This window comes from Nelusetta ayraudi, unplaced genomic scaffold (genome assembly GCF_046127955.1).
Source record: "Nelusetta ayraudi isolate G7.1 ecotype Tasmania unplaced genomic scaffold, CSIRO-AGI_Nayr_v1 ptg000005l, whole genome shotgun sequence".
NCBI classification, from domain to species: Eukaryota; Metazoa; Chordata; class Actinopteri; order Tetraodontiformes; family Monacanthidae; genus Nelusetta; species Nelusetta ayraudi.
The window spans coordinates 2,339,858-2,355,793 of record NW_027466055.1 but is presented as its reverse complement, the minus strand read 5'-3'; the positions used below and the strand labels follow the sequence as shown (position 1 = coordinate 2,355,793).

Below are 15,936 nucleotides of genomic sequence, written 5' to 3'. Positions count from 1 at the left end.
CCTCCAGACGATGACGAATGTGAAAGAAACCCTTGTGCGCATGGAGAATGTGTGAACACTCCAGGGTCATACATCTGTCAGTGTCCTCCTGGATTCCAGACCACCGCAACCAGGACCGAGTGCCGAGGTTTCCCCACACACACACACACACACACACACACACACACACACACACACACACACACACACACGCACGCACACGCAGCGTGCACTGCACGTGTATGCTCATTCTGTTATCTCGTTTCCTCTCTCAGATCTGGACGAGTGTGTCGCTAACGGACGCATCTGCAACAATGGGCGCTGTGTGAACACGCAGGGCAGCTTCCATTGTGTCTGCAACGCTGGATTTGAAATTTCACCCGATGGCAAAAATTGTCAAGGTCTTAAAATTGATGATATGCTTTAACAACTCAATGCCGTCTTTTTTGTTGTGTTTAGGTTTAATGGATGGTGTGTTAGTCGCCATGACTCAAATGGTGGTTGGTGTGCTTCAGTGCAAAAAAAACTTTAAACTTCTTTAAAAGATTCCAATTTAAATGACTTTATTTTGTCAATAAATACTTTTTTGGAGAAAGTCATTAAAAAAATTAAATCCTCGACATCTGCGAAAGCTTAGGAAAGTGGAATTTGGATTGGTTTTCTCTCATGGCCAATCTACTGTGTATTGGCATCACATTAACGACTTGGTGATTTCTTGTGAAAAAAAAACATGGACAATATTAAACACAGACCTGCCGTGCTTGATATCTATCTGTGCATAATTATTGGTGCTGGTCTGTAGCACTGTAGTTCAAACAAACAAAAAAAGAATACGAATACCAATACAACCAATTGTTACTTAGCATTAAAACTCACCATATTGAGTACTAATATCCATATTGTGTATTGTATATTTGCTGATTTGTTTAGGTTGGGTGGTGTTAATTCAGTGGAAGTTGACTTGATTGGAGTACTTTCTCCTTAAAGTGACGCCGTCGCCGCTTTAACAAATTGTTTCCATGCGTTCACAGACCAGGACGAGTGTCTGATCAGGAACATCTGCCTCAATGGACTGTGCATCAATGATGACGGAAGCTTTAAATGCATCTGTATGCCTGGATACCTGCTGGACACCAGCGGACGCATGTGCATAGGTGCGGTTTTCCGTCTCGTATGTCTACATTCTAGCTCTTTTTTCAACTCCTCTTTTGACCTGAATTTTCAGCTCTGTTGGAAGGTGGCTGACTCCGTCATGTTAGTTGTTCTGTCATGTGAGTCCAAGCACACAAGCCAAAAAAAAAAAAAAAAAAAAAAATCCCCCTAAAAGCCTGGGAAAAATCCCTTAGAATCCCAGCAGGCCAGCTGGAAATGTGGATATTCAGGGGCCCGCCTGTTCTGAGGTTGGAGCCGACAGCTTTTCGTTAAACTTGTTCAATGCAAAGTGAAAAGACATGTGGTCTCCTGCTGACACTGAAACATATGTGTCACGATAGCTTTGATTAGCAAAAGAATTTGTTTGTCAAAAAGCAACCGATCCGATGGTGCGATATGTGGTGGGTGGCTCATCGACGAGTCGGTTGGAACCTGAGATGCAACATCAAACAACTGATTAAATGTTTAGCAAATAATCTCTAGAGCAAAGAAGAGTATTTTCACTCTGTAACCCACAACTATCCCGCTCCACATGGCTTCAGACGCAGCCGTTTGATCTCAGAGACACTGACCTGGTTAAGTCCGTTGCAGGATAAATAAATAAGAGTGCAGGGTGTGGGTGCATGTGCAGCCATTAATGAAATGTGTGGTCTAAATGGGCCACAGGGCCTCGTCATCATCGTCTCTGTTTGTCCCCCAACGTTCCCTGATGGAACACACACACACGCATTAACACACATTCTTCTGCGCGTTCCCTATCATTGTTTACGGCCATTATGATAATTGTGGTAATACACTTATGGGATGAAGGGAAAGGAAGAGAATGCTCTCCTAGTTGTGGCCATAAAACTGAAAGTGCGCAGCTGCACTTTTAATGAATCAAAAACACTTCAGGACTTTATTGAGCACAGCCTCAGCAGGAAATTGGTTTCCTTTAATAAATTCTGTCCACCGGCTCCATGTTGTGCCTAGAACGCTCTAATAAAATGATGCTGCTCTGTCTATTTCCAGACATTGACGAGTGTGAGACGCCAGGCATGTGCATGAATGGTCACTGTGTCAACACGCAGGGGTCATTCCGCTGCGAGTGTATGGCTGGGATGGCCGTGGGCCTGGATGGACGGGTGTGTGTCGGTAAGTAAATCGGATCCTGCGCTCGTTACGCTCTAATGAATAGCCACGCAAAACAAATTTATACATGGACCTCATTCGATGAAGGCCGGGGGGGGGATCAATGCGTTTTTTTCAAGAGACTGCCAAAGGCAACATCAACACCCCTCTTTGTCTATACATGCTGTCTTATCAGATCTGACTTGGTACATAATTATGGAAGAACATGAAACTGTCTCGTTATTTCATGATAATTTTCATGTAAATGCACTCCCATCAACCTGAGTTGACTGAAAAGGAACCCACAATAGAACAGTGATTCTAAGGACTTTTGGGGTTCCCGAAATTTAGTTGAATCTAGCTCTATAATCTGTGTACAAATACAATAAAGCACTTCCCCTGCGATCCGTTCTAATATAGATCGATTGAGTGCTTTTGCAACTACTGTAACTACTGCATAGTTGTATCGTGCTGCAATAGTGTAGTTTCCCTATTTGAGATCAGTAAAGTACGTCTATCTATCTATCTATCTATCTATCTATCCATCTATCTATCTATCTATCTATCTGTCTATCTATCTATCTCGCGGCCTTTAGAAGGACGTCATTAACTAAACTGGGGGTACCGACTATTACATGGAGAAAACAAAATTGAGGCTACAAATTGATTCAGATTCCGATTCAGTCTCAGACTTTATTAGTGCCAGTGGCCCGTTAACTTTGCAGTCAGCCCTGTCCGTAATTGATTGTTTCTCCCTCATACCGAGGAGCTCCAAAGTGTGACAGAGAAATCTAAATGTGGAGGATCACTTGCCTGCGGTCCGACTCTTCGGCCGCGTGACGTGATTGATCTCACCACTGCTGGCAGCATTTTTTCTTTACTATAGCAGCTTCGACAAAAGTGTTTTGGAGGTAACTGTTCAGCAAGGCGATACTGCTCAGGAACAAATAAAAGATTAATCATGGTGTAGCGAGCGTTGCGCAACCACATTTTTGCCGGTAAACTGTGACCACATGCAAACTACTGGCGCTGAGAATGAGTTCGTCAGTAGTGTCCCGCTGCCTCCACCCCCCTGGCATTTGGGCAACAGATTTGTTTATGCCTTTAGTTTCAACATTCCTACAGGTCCCCAAATGACATTGCTTTGTGTATTGTGCGAGAAAAGTGGCGAAATACTGTTGCTCAGTTTGGGCGAGTTTTCATCAGGGTGATATCAACAGAGGAGAATGCCTCAAATCCCCGGACATTATGGGGCGGAGAAGAGGCAATTGTGTTGTTGCTGTTGTTGTTTATTGCAACTATGGAGCCTCGGCTCCCCATCTCGCTCTTTCACTCCATCGCTTCCTCTTCACTTGTCTCTTGTCTCATTTCCCCGACTCTCCCCAACACCCTGTATTGTTTTGTTTTGCTCTAAACAGACACACACATGCGCAGCTCGTGCTACGGCGGTTACAAGCGAGGGCAATGCGTCCGGCCTTTATTTGGAGCTGTGACCAAGTCGGAGTGTTGCTGTGCCAGTACGGAGTACGCCTATGGAGAACCCTGCCAGCCCTGCCCACCGCAAAGCTCTGGTATAGATGTTCAAATCATTACACACACACACACACACACACACACACACATAAAGCCATGCCATGAATAGCCACAACCACAAATGTAACTGTATAGATATAGTAAATACCAAAGAAAACTGATAGAGACACGGTGTTAAGTTGTTTGACAGCCTTACAAACGGCCACCACGCACACACAGATTTTTTTTCATAGCCTTGCAAATGAATCTTTCTGCATCAACAGGCGCCAGAGCTGCACCGCACTAAGGAAAATGTTTTATATACACTGGGGCTAAATGAAAAAGCATGAAAGCGGATAATAACACGGTGTTGAATATTTCGCTCTGGACGTGTTGGATTTTGGAAAATGTGATGCGCCGTCTTGTTATGTCTTCTCCTTCTCTATTAACTGTGTGTGTTTTCATTCCCCCAGCTGAGTACCTGGCTCTGTGCCCCAATGGTGGTGGGATCACCGGCGATGGAAGAGGTAGAGAACGACAGAAGCTCATCGTCCGTGTCAGAGTTTGGCCTGAAATATGATTATCACCGAGGGTTTATTTCATGCCGTGAAGCTCCAAGGTCGCTCTATGTCTTCTCAGATATTAACGAGTGCGCCCTCGACCCCGACGTCTGCCAGAATGGCGTGTGTGAGAACATGCTCAGGACATACAAATGCGCGTGCAACGAAGGCTTTGAGGTGGACCTGACGGGCAAGGACTGCGTGGGTAGGTCGGCTGCAGGGCGACACCGTTGGATGGGGGAGCGACGCCTGGATGGAAATAACTGGCTTTCCGTGTTTGTGTCCCGCCCCCTCCTCAGATATTGACGAGTGCGTGGTGAACAGGCTTCTGTGTGAAAACGGTCTGTGCAGGAACACGCCAGGCAGCTTCACCTGTCAGTGCCCCAAGGGATTCTTCTTCAACTCGGAGAAAGACATCTGCGAGGGTCAGTGACTCCCTGTCAGATTAGATTAGATTAGATTAGATTCGACTTTATTGTCATTGCACATGTTAAAGGTACAGAGCAACAAAATGCAGTTAGCATCTAACCAGAGTGCTTAGCAGTGCTGCAAATGGATAGTAGAACTGTTGCTTTTAAGTGCAGGTATTAAATGATGAAAAATGAATAACATATCTCGGCAAAAGTATGTACAGAATATAAGAGGTTGAAAATATACAGATCGGATTAATCTGAATTGCTCTGAATTTCGCCATATACAAAGGTGACACTTCATTTGTCTCTTGCAGATGTGGACGAGTGTAAATCTAATCCCTGTATTAACGGAGACTGTCGGAACAGCCAAGGCTCGTTTGTGTGCTTGTGCTCAATGGGCAGTTCCCTGGACAGCACTGGGTTGGAGTGTATCGGTGAGTCAGTTCTCTTCTGTGACCTTTAAAGCCACGATGACGTCATAAAAAAAGCAAAACTTAAATGTATATTATAAAACAGATATGAAGTTCCAGAAGTGTTACTAAACGTCTACGAATGAACTTTTCCGTGGCACAGAGACGACCAAGAGCACCTGCTGGCTGAAGATAGTCAATAATCGCTGTGAGGTCAACATCAACGGAGCCACTTTGAAGTCCCAGTGCTGCGCCACCCTGGGAGAAGCCTGGAACAGCCCTTGTGCCAAATGTGAAAAAGGTAAAATGATGCTCTGCTGCTCCGTCGTCTACGTCCTGAATGTCCTCTCCACGGTCACTTCCTGGGCTCACGGTGCGAGTCCTGCTCTCTTCCTGCAGATCCAATCTGTGGTAAAGGCTTCGCCAGAGTCCGAGGGAACCTCTGTGAAGGTAACGTCAGCTCGGACCCCGTGTCATTCAGATGTGCTACAGCTGTAAAAGACTAAATGTGGCTCTATTTTCTGATTGCCAGATGTGGATGAGTGTCAAGTGTTTCCCGGAGTGTGCATCAATGGGAAGTGCATCAACACCCCCGGCTCCTTCTTCTGCCAGTGCCCTCCAGGAATGACGGTTGATGTCAGCGGCAGGACGTGCATCGGTGTGTGCTTCTGCCTCATTGCATGCCACCCCTCACATTCGTTTCATGAGAAAAGCCCTCTGGGCTGTATTTAAAACACATCTGTACCTAGTGTTGTAGTACTGGAGATTGGTCTTGGTCTCCAGACCACTTTTCAAGGTTCTAGGTCTCGTCTCAGACTCGCAGGCATATTTACTGGGTCTTGCCTCTTCTTTAAGCTCTTGGTCTAGTCCCGGTCTCGATGCTCTCTAGTCTTGATAATGTCTTGGTCTCGGTTGGTGCGGCCTGGACTACAACACTATCTGTACCCCCCTTTCGTCTTCCAGACCTGCGTACGGAGCAGTGCTACCTCACCCATGACGACGAGCGCTGTGGGACTCCCATTGCCGGGAGGCACCGCGTGGACGCTTGCTGCTGCTCGGTAGGTGTAGCCTGGGGCCCTGAGTGTGACGAGTGTCCCGAGAAGGGCGGCCCAGAGTACGCCCAGCTCTGCCCTCGAGGCCCAGGCTTCTCTCACAGAGGAGACTTCATCAACGGCAGGCCCTTCCTCAAAGGTACCAGTCTGCACACAGACACTTCATTACATTACTTTCATTACAGTTTTTCGTAAAATAAGAGCCATATTTCTAAAATGTCGACAAAGTACAGTTGCGATTTGCAGGTCTTTCCATTTAATGGTGTGAAGTCTCTCAATTCTAGGAGTAATGGAAACTCAGCGACTATAAGCCGCCTGGGTTCTCTTTTTTTTTTAATCATTCGTCATCGTTTATCATTCTGACTGATCTGCTTTTTGTTTAGATATAAATGAATGCAGGATGATCAACACTCTGTGCTCCAATGGAAGGTGTAGAAACACCATCGGCAGCTTCCGCTGTCGCTGTGATAACGGCTTCGCTTTGGACTCTGATGAAAGGAACTGCACTGGTGAGCAACTCTGCACTCTCTCGTTTGTTTTATTCAAATGAAGCAACAACAGTCTGATTCATCGTCACATCTGTTGGAGGAGTTTCTTTAGCAAAAAAAACAAAAAAAAAACTGTTTGCCCTGCAGCACTTTTTTCTCTATTTCACTTTTCTGTAACAATAAGAAATACAATAGAAATGTCAAATTCAGTATATTTGGCCTTAATATAAAATTGTGGCAATTAAAAGTATTGGATCTTATTTTCTTTCTGAATTGCTGCTAGCACTGAATATAAAGCCAGTAACTAATTCAGTCTGATGGAAATGTGGATTTGCAGTCCAGCAGCTACAGAGTAGCCACGTAGCCGCAATACTGCTGCTGTCTTGAAATATGTAGACACTATAAAAGTATAAAAGACTATGGTTGACTTTTGTGAATTCTTTTATAGGTTTCTGGTAAGTAAATGTATTTTTTGACCTTTCGACCCCATTTGTTGAGTAAGATTCCAGCTCAGTGTCTGTGTGCTTCGAAATGTGGATTTATTTCAAAGAGACCTCAACTTGGAGAGCTGAATCTTAAATTCATGTCTTTGCGACCCCCCCCCTTTGGTTCTTCTTTCATTCAGAAACTCTTTGGCAGTGTTTTGCTTTTAAGCTTCATTTGCCAAACATTTATAGTGCGTACTTAAGCCTCACTGCTCTCTGCCACTGATCTTACCATTTTATTACCTTTAGGTTCAATTATTGTTACATAATTGACAACCTCAATAAAAGAAGTGAAATGGCTTCATTTTTTAAATGTCCATAAATCTGCTTTATGCATCAAGATCCGTCCCTGTACCGTCGTCTGCCTGAATGAGTGTCCAAGCAGCTGCGTGTCAACGTTCCGTCTGTCTGAGTTTTTCTTTTTACTTTCAGACATCGACGAGTGCCGCATCTCTCCTGACCTTTGCGGACAGGGCAAGTGCGTCAACACACCGGGAGACTTTGAATGCGAGTGCTTTGAAGGTTATGAGAGTGGCTTCATGATGATGAAAAACTGCATGGGTGAGTCCAGTTCGCGACCAAGCAACTCCTGCACATGCAAACAACATGTACAGTGGTGTATGCTCTTCTGGGAGAACTCTTTGAACAGAGCCGAGAAGGCATTTACATGTTTTTTTTTATATTGTAGCAACCCCTGGTGTGTCAGTTCCATGCTATTCTAACGGATTACTGTACTTATGTAATCACTGCAAAAGTACAAAGTCTCTCCAAAAAGACGTCAGCATTCGCCCAAAGTGATTCAGTGCGGCATCATGCAGAAATGGGACTTGTTAATGTCCAATTGTTTAGTTAGTACTTACATAATAAGAAACTCAATCTCCTGTGCAACTACTCTTATGGTGCCGGCGACCGACTACAAAGAGCTCCAACAACTCATAAAGTTAAAAAAAGAAGGCCTGCCCTTCAATCTCCGTCCCAGTCACTATCGGAGCCCTTTCTTTTCCTTGGTGCCCCCACGTGGGCCGCAAGCTGTGGATGAAGTGCTTAGTCTACACGGACAGACCCAGAGCAACAGGCAACTGATGTCATGTGAAATTTCCCATCTCAGAGCCATTGTGTTTACATGTGTTTGGGAATGAGGACATAGGGAGCAATTAAGCTGCAATTGAACCTTGTCTGGGTGTTAATAGTGTCTTGTCTGCGGAGCCCAAACCATGTCACAGCCACTCTGAATGTCTGCTCCTAAAGATATCCAGCGCATATTTAACACAACACACGATTAGGCACTACGTGATGTTCCGCCATCTGCGAACAGGCATTCCCTTCTGTTTTATGTTCTGGTCAATCTTGACGAGATTTCAATCTTGGAGGAAACGGCACGCACCAAAAAGAGTCTAAACCAGCCATTGGGCCCAAATTAGCTCGAAGAATCCAGAAGTGGGTCCTGAAATAATGTGGGCAACTATGCAGTAAAAAGCCTTTTGTACTGACTGGACTGGCACGCTGACAGATGGGGGGGGGGGTTTGAGCTGAAAATGTGCCAGCGCCAACTTGGGCTCACATCTCAACTGGAATTTTTTTTTTTCTTCCTACCTCTTGCAGGACCTTATTATACATCTAAAGAGGCTGGCGGGTGAGGGGGGGAAAGTACCTTGTACTTGTGTGTTCACTCTGTTCTCGTGTGTGTTTCTGCTGTCAGACGTTGACGAGTGCGAGAGGAACCCTCTGCTGTGCCGTGGAGGCGAATGTCTAAACACAGAGGGCAGCTTCGAATGTGTTTGCCCCGAGGGACACGAGATCGCCCCCGACGGCTCGGCCTGTCTAGGTAAGAGATTAGATCATCTGGGAAGATGAGCCCCAAAGCTTGTTTGTCTTTCTATTACACACCCAAATGAATAAAAGCAAAGAGAGTGTCACTGAAGACCGCCGTCTCAGGCCCTCTGAGGCCCGGCTCTTTATTTTCTCTGATGAGCTCACATGTTGAAATGATAGTAGTGATGATAAAAAAAAAGTTATATGGGTCAGTGTAAAATATTGGATTTAGTGATGCCAGAAGTTCTGAGTCTCCATGTGAATCCCTTATTGGCCTCGGCCAGGTGACGTGGTGCGAAGTGGATGCACACAAAAGTCTCCAATTCGGCCCAAACTCTCAGCCAGTTGGCTGTTCAATCATCACCTGTTTGGATATCACATTGTAGCTGCCAGTTTTGAGTGCTTAACACTATAATCCAGCAGAGTCAACAAAAAGGAAAGGCTGTATTCTACTTTTCACTCATCATGTTTAATTGATAGGAAAACAAGCTACTTTGAAGAAATACCAAAGGGGGCATCATCTGATTTGCAATACTTTTTATTTATTTATCACTTTACATTGTCAAATCATCCATTATATCCGCGTTTACTCACTGGAGGTTCAGTGTCCACCTTCAAACTGACTAGTAACAACAAGAACATCTGCTGTTGCTGATCTGTTTCAATCCTGCATTAATTACTTGAACAACGTGTGTTTCCCCCCCACAGACATCAATGAATGTGAATTAAGTGACCGGCTGTGCAGGAACGGCCAGTGTGTCAACATGATCGGCCGCTACCAGTGCACCTGTGACACGGGTTACAAATCTACCGAGGACAGACTCTACTGCGTTGGTATGTCTCAAGCGATTCTCTTCTCCCTGTGTTGAGGGTATCGGAGAGATGTAGAAGTACTGAGTTGTCTATTTTTCTGCTCCCACAGACATCGACGAGTGCACCATTGAAAATGGCGGCTGTGAGACCTTCTGCACCAACTCTGAGGGCAGTTACGAGTGCAGCTGCCACTCTGGATATGCACTCATGCCCGACCTGAGAACCTGCACTGGTGAGAAGCTTTGCTTTCACTGACCTGCTGACATGGATCAGGTCTTCTGCTTTTCTGTGCCACCAGAGAGATCTGATATTTCTCTAAAGTAGAAGGTCATTGGAAAAACACCTGGTCGAAGCATTTCAAGAGACATCGTGTCTGCTGTAATCAGAGCCGTAGTTTCACCAGAACTCAAAGTTTATTGCAAGCAGCAGTCATGGAAACACTCCGTTCCGATCTAATTGGGCTGATCTGGTTGAAATTGATCGGATTGGAGGAGTTGGTGTAACCCTGTTTTTGATCGGACTGTCGTCAGTGTAAACCATCGGAGATCTTGTGGTTGCAAGATTAAAACAATTGCTCTCTTATTTTGAAGAAAGACTTCAATATTCTCAGTCTTTCAGGTTCACCTGAGAATGGGATCGTGTGATCGTGGCGCAGACGGCCTATTAGTGGAACCCGCAAATCAATCCAATCATCTTTTCAGTGTTCATGGAAACAGGACAATCTGATCCCTCAGTTTCATACAACTTAATCATGTTGACCAAAAAGTGACAGTGTGAATGCACCTCGTCTCTGACAGCCTTGATCTTTTTTTATACAAGCTGTTGCAACATGGTGGCCGGCATGGTAACACTATGAGGCCGCACACTCCAGTCGTGAATGAAAACACAACTTCTCCTCTTCTTAATTCCTCTCTCTGTTCTCTCTTCTTGCTGCCTCTGTCTTCACTGCGCAGATATCGATGAGTGCGAGGAGTCCCTGGATGTGTGTGATGGCGGCCAGTGCACCAACACCCCGGGGACCTACCAGTGCCTGTGTTATGACGGTTTCATGTCATCGGAGGATATGAAGACCTGTCTGGGTAACGATGCACGCTCGGTCCGCAATCACTGAACAAGTCTGCAGTTACTCCCCACGTAGCTCTGCTTTGTGTAAGATTCAGTTTTTCAGTGCAAAGACCGTGAGAAGATGAAAATAAAGCAGCATCTTCTGTTTGTTTTTTTTAAACAGAAAACATTTCTGTTGTGTTGCTGGGTTAAGAGACTTTAAGGATGGTCTTAGTTGAGTTGACCAACAAGGAATGTCTGATATTTAGACTTCTGGATCCACTTCATAAAATAACAAAAGAGCATCAGTTGGTTAGCCATGCGGTGGATTTGTGTGTTCCTGCACTAATCCTGCACTCTATCATTGCAATATTTGTGATAGCAGTTCAGACCACTAACTAATCATCCACTTGTAACGTTGTCAAGACCTGTTTTGGGAAGCCAAGTCAGTTTCCTGTTTTCTTTTCAGCAAGTTAACCTTCTCACTTTTTCTCTCCATCACCGGACTGTCTGGACTTAGACGTGGATGAGTGTGAGCTGAACCCAAACATCTGCCTGAGTGGAAACTGTGAGAACACCAGGGGCTCCTTCATCTGTCACTGTGAAATGGGTTACTCTGTGCGCAAGGGAACCACGGGGTGCACAGGTGAGTGTTACCTTGCACTTTTTGAGTTGAAGACCTCAGGTAGCAGAAAGCAAAGTGTGCATGTGCGTGCGTGTGTGTGTGTGTGCGTGTGAGTGTTTGTCCAAGAGGATTTTGTTGATGTGGAATGAAAGCTAATCAAAAACAGAGGTTGAAAATAAGAATGACGAACGAGATGGAGCTCTTGAACCTCCACTGAAGAGCTTCTGTCAGAGCTGAGGACTAAAGGCAGTCTGAACGCAGCCTAAGAACACAGACACACAGTTGCAAGCAGGCAGCTGAGAGGGCGAAGGTGTAGCTGTCGGAATAGCAGCGCGCCAATGTTTATCCCTTTGCAACTTCTCTCATTAAGGTTAAACAATACGTGATGGTTGGACGAGTCCTTCTGCATGCAGTCGCCTGAAATAACAGCAGAACACATAAATACAAGGCTTCCACGGTTTGACAGCTCCTCGTTAGCCCGGACTTAAGTATGATTTATGTTATGTCCGGCGAATTGTAAGTGACCACTAATCTTATCTGACCGAGTCCTTGTGATCATCGTGCGTCAGACACCATAAGTCGAAGCAGCAGCGTGTCTCTCTACATATGCAAATAAACAGACCTCTCTGAAGTATGATTGTGACTCACCCACACACGCTTGTGCTTACGCTGAACCCAATGAAATGGGCCGTTAGTCCCCCTTATTTTTAAAGAGGTTAAGTTTCAGTAATGGAGCAAAGTCTGATTCACACGTTTGGAATCTCAGGCTGAGATTACCAGGAAAACAAGACAAGAATGTCACGAAGGCTGCCAGGATTTGTTGTCATAGAAAATTGAACAAAATCCATTCCTTTTTTTGGAGGGGATGCTCCTATTTCTCCTATTAAGAAGTTAAGGCAGGAGATGTAGAAAAGTCTTCTGATGTGACCACATTGGTATTTGTGGACTAAATGTTCCTGCGTGTTTCACTCTTAATGAGTGAACGGTGCCCTGAAGCCTAAATCTGATCCAGCTGTTGATGAAACTTTGAGCGACTTTGCTAGAATTTCTACTTCCCTTTTTCTTCTCCTCAGCACTGAGAACTCAGCTGAAGCATTTATCCACACACTGCTGGGTCTTTATATGCGCACTGGAACTGGGTGGAGTTGCACTGAGGGCAGGGAGCGGCTGTGTCGTAAAGACAAGGGCAATAGGTTAAACATGTTGACTTGTTATCACCACCATGACGAAAAGGCCAACATCATTTACACTGGTCACTGGTCATTTTCTCCTGTGTAACAATAAATGGAAAAGTCTTTCTTTGACTACAGTGTAGCGGCTAACATTAGCCTCCGGATTGAAAGTGCACCGAAGTTACATTAGTTGCGTTTCCATGACAGTTTTTTCGCAAATTAAAAGCGATATTTCTAAAATTTCGACAAAGTACAATTGTGATTTGCAGGTGTTTCCACTGCATGGTGTGAAGCGCATCAGCTGTAATTCTCCTAAAATCTCATCCTGCGAGATCCTTCTCTTCTTTCTAGGGGTCATGGAAATGCAGCTATTGCCAGTTTAACTGCTTCCTCTTGTGGAAATGTGACCCTTCATTTCATGTCTCATGGTTGTATTGCTTGGTTTGCTCGCTGAACTCGAATGGTTTTAGTTGGCCCCAGTGTGTCAGACTCAGGGTTGAAACAATTCCACTGCTTGATTGTCAGAATGTGATTCTCTGCCTTCCTTTCAAACCCTCTTCTTTGAGCTGCCAGACACGGCTCTTCTCTGGCACCAACAGTAACAATTGGCACATTGAAATTTCCAGACGTCTACATGAAGGAACACGTGTTTGTTTTTTGTATCTTGTGTTTGTTGTAATCAAAGACGTGGGAGGGAAAATGTATTTTTTGCGCCTGTGATCCCAACACAATTATTTGCTCTCAGCCTTCATATCAACCCTGTCATCAAATGTAGTGAACTATACTGTGCCCTCTCTTCAGGAAGGCCGTAAAACAGCACTGCTGTGCTCTAATTGACAGTTTCTTGAATTACAAGCTTCACAAAGACAAGATGCAAGCATGTAGAGGGCTGCATCTTATGGTGATATACACCAACATCTCATCAAGATGGTTGCAGTTTCCCTTGATGTGCATTGGCACACACACAGGCGCACACACACACACACACTCATGTCTGCATCTATGGGCCATTCTTTTCTTGTTCTTGCTCGTTGGAAGATCTCAGCGTCCTCTTGGTTCCAGTAGCTCGTCATGTTAAGCCTGCTGGAAGAGATGCACAGCAGAGACCCACTAGTGCTGTTTAATCTTCAGCGTGAGGTGTTAAGCACCCGGTGGGTTTGGACCCAAGCTGCAGAGACTGAGGCAGAGAATCGGTGGAGTAGTTTTCTTTCGTCAAGGTCTCAGTCTGACTGGCAGCTTGAACAGACAGAGGTCGGAGTTGCATAATGGACGAGAGCCTGGTGGAGCTGTTTACTGGCGCTTCCATATGGTGCGCTACAATCTCTGCTTTTGTTTACGAAGTAGCCGGTGGATAGTTGCTGATGGAATGCACCTGGGCTCCACCCTCCACCTGCCCCGGTGGCTGGTGCTGGTCCTGCAATCAAGCAGAAGGCTGGAGGAGCCACAGACCACATGAGGATTCACCTTAACATCAGAGCTTTATAGGAAATAACTGATGATCTGTTTCATCAGTTAGTTCTGATTTATTAAAATCCAGTATATGAGAGGTTGGCCTCTACTAAACTGTGGTGCGGATTATTTTCTTTAGAACCACTGAGAACTGCGTCTAGTGCCGTTCATAATGAATTCTACTGGTGTGGATCTTTTTTTTTTATGACCACTTAACTGTGTTAATAATGTATATATGCAAGTTTACCTCAGAGGATGTTTAACCTGCAGAAATAGGTCATCACCCTCTTAAAATTATATTTATGATGGATTAAATATCCCTGCAGTGGTAATATTGCAAACTCGCGCATTAGCAGGAGGTTGTGTGGGAAGATGCATCTTTGCCTAAAATAACCCCACAAGTATTCACTCAGACCGAGCTGACAAACCGCAAAGGATATTTTTCTCCATGCTGGTCTTTTTAAAGCTCTTAGCAGACCTGCGCAATAAAAGAGGAACTGGCTGCGCTCATTAAACCGCCACGGGAAGGCTATTAGTATCAGAAATCATGAGCATGTCTCCCTGGCTTCTGCTCTGAAATAAAGCTCTCCACGGGTGAAGACAATGACCCAGAAAGACTTTGCTCCATCATCCCCTGCTGTTGTCTTGAAACAGGTCAAACCATGCAGCAACTCACTCTTCAATGCCAGGACCCCTCCTGGAAATAGACCCAGTTCACTGGACCTTCACAACGCTGTCTGTCTCAACTGTGGTTCTAATCGGTTTTACCCCTTTGCTTCTTTAGATATCAATGAGTGTGAGATTGGAGCCCACAACTGCGACGTACACGCAACCTGCACCAATACAGCCGGCAACTTTAAATGCGAATGTGCCCCAGGGTGGATTGGGGATGGCCTCAAGTGCACGGGTAAGATTACTGATCCAAACACAGGCAGCAGGTTGACACTCGACTGCTGTCTCCAGTCTGTACATTATAATACATTGAATTAATTAAATATTTTCTATTTCTTCAGCATGACAAACAACTTCATTTATAGCCAAATTCATGCACAGCACAGATCTGATGAGCAAAAATAGAATACAATAGAATACAATAGAATAGATGTACTGTATTGATCCTAAATTGGGAAACTACACATACAATTGTACCTTGGACATGCATGGTTTTGCATAAAAACATTAAAAAATTGGTGGATTTTTTTCAGTCAGTCCCACAGAGATTGCTATATGCTGTTGTTCCTTAAAGCATATAACACACTCATTTGTTTAAATGTTCCTCAATGATACAAACTTTAGCTGAATGCTTTTGGAAGATTATCAGTAGTTTTTGCGAATGACATTTTAAAAAGACAAAACAAAACACAAACAATGTGCAATGTATTTCAATGATTGCGCCACACTTGTGTGCTGACTGTGTTTCAGACCTGGATGAGTGCTCAAATGGGACCCACAAGTGCAGCAACAACGCTGACTGTCACAACACCTTGGGCTCATATCGTTGCACCTGCAAAGACGGATTCTCTGGAGATGGATTCTTATGCTCAGGTCAAACACACGCACACATACACCACACACTACATGTCTCCATCCTTCACTACATTTTTGACTCTGTAACACCACATGGGTGATGTCTTTGTGACTCTATTTGGTGGTCACCTCTGCAGACAGCGATGAGTGCGCTGACAATGGCAACCTGTGTGAGAGTGGCCACTGTCTGAACCTGCCGGGGGGCTACCGCTGTGAATGTGACATGGGCTTCTTCCCTACCACTGATGGCAAGGCCTGTGAGGGTAAGGCTGACCTCTCGCAAACCTCTCGCTCCTTGGACATTGGTCATTGCATCTCTGTTTAGATCTACAG

At 44.9% G+C, this 15,936-nt stretch overlaps 1 protein-coding gene across 1 annotated transcript in view; it reads left to right on the top strand.

Moving 5' to 3' along the window:
• The window catches only part of fbn1 (fibrillin 1), a 54,160-nt gene that overhangs the window by 15,527 nt on the left and 22,697 nt on the right, over positions 1-15,936 (top strand). The window contains exons 12-34 of the mRNA XM_076048727.1: positions 8-127; positions 255-380; positions 1,011-1,133; positions 2,143-2,265; positions 3,660-3,812; positions 4,227-4,280; positions 4,393-4,518; positions 4,613-4,738; positions 5,041-5,160; positions 5,300-5,437; positions 5,536-5,586; positions 5,669-5,794; positions 6,100-6,327; positions 6,572-6,697; positions 7,594-7,722; positions 8,861-8,986; positions 9,682-9,807; positions 9,896-10,018; positions 10,740-10,865; positions 11,351-11,476; positions 14,861-14,983; positions 15,499-15,621; positions 15,741-15,866. Of these exons, the coding sequence (XP_075904842.1) occupies positions 8-127; positions 255-380; positions 1,011-1,133; positions 2,143-2,265; positions 3,660-3,812; positions 4,227-4,280; positions 4,393-4,518; positions 4,613-4,738; positions 5,041-5,160; positions 5,300-5,437; positions 5,536-5,586; positions 5,669-5,794; positions 6,100-6,327; positions 6,572-6,697; positions 7,594-7,722; positions 8,861-8,986; positions 9,682-9,807; positions 9,896-10,018; positions 10,740-10,865; positions 11,351-11,476; positions 14,861-14,983; positions 15,499-15,621; positions 15,741-15,866 (2,868 nt within the window). The remainder of the gene's footprint in view (positions 1-7; positions 128-254; positions 381-1,010; positions 1,134-2,142; positions 2,266-3,659; positions 3,813-4,226; positions 4,281-4,392; positions 4,519-4,612; positions 4,739-5,040; positions 5,161-5,299; positions 5,438-5,535; positions 5,587-5,668; positions 5,795-6,099; positions 6,328-6,571; positions 6,698-7,593; positions 7,723-8,860; positions 8,987-9,681; positions 9,808-9,895; positions 10,019-10,739; positions 10,866-11,350; positions 11,477-14,860; positions 14,984-15,498; positions 15,622-15,740; positions 15,867-15,936) is intronic.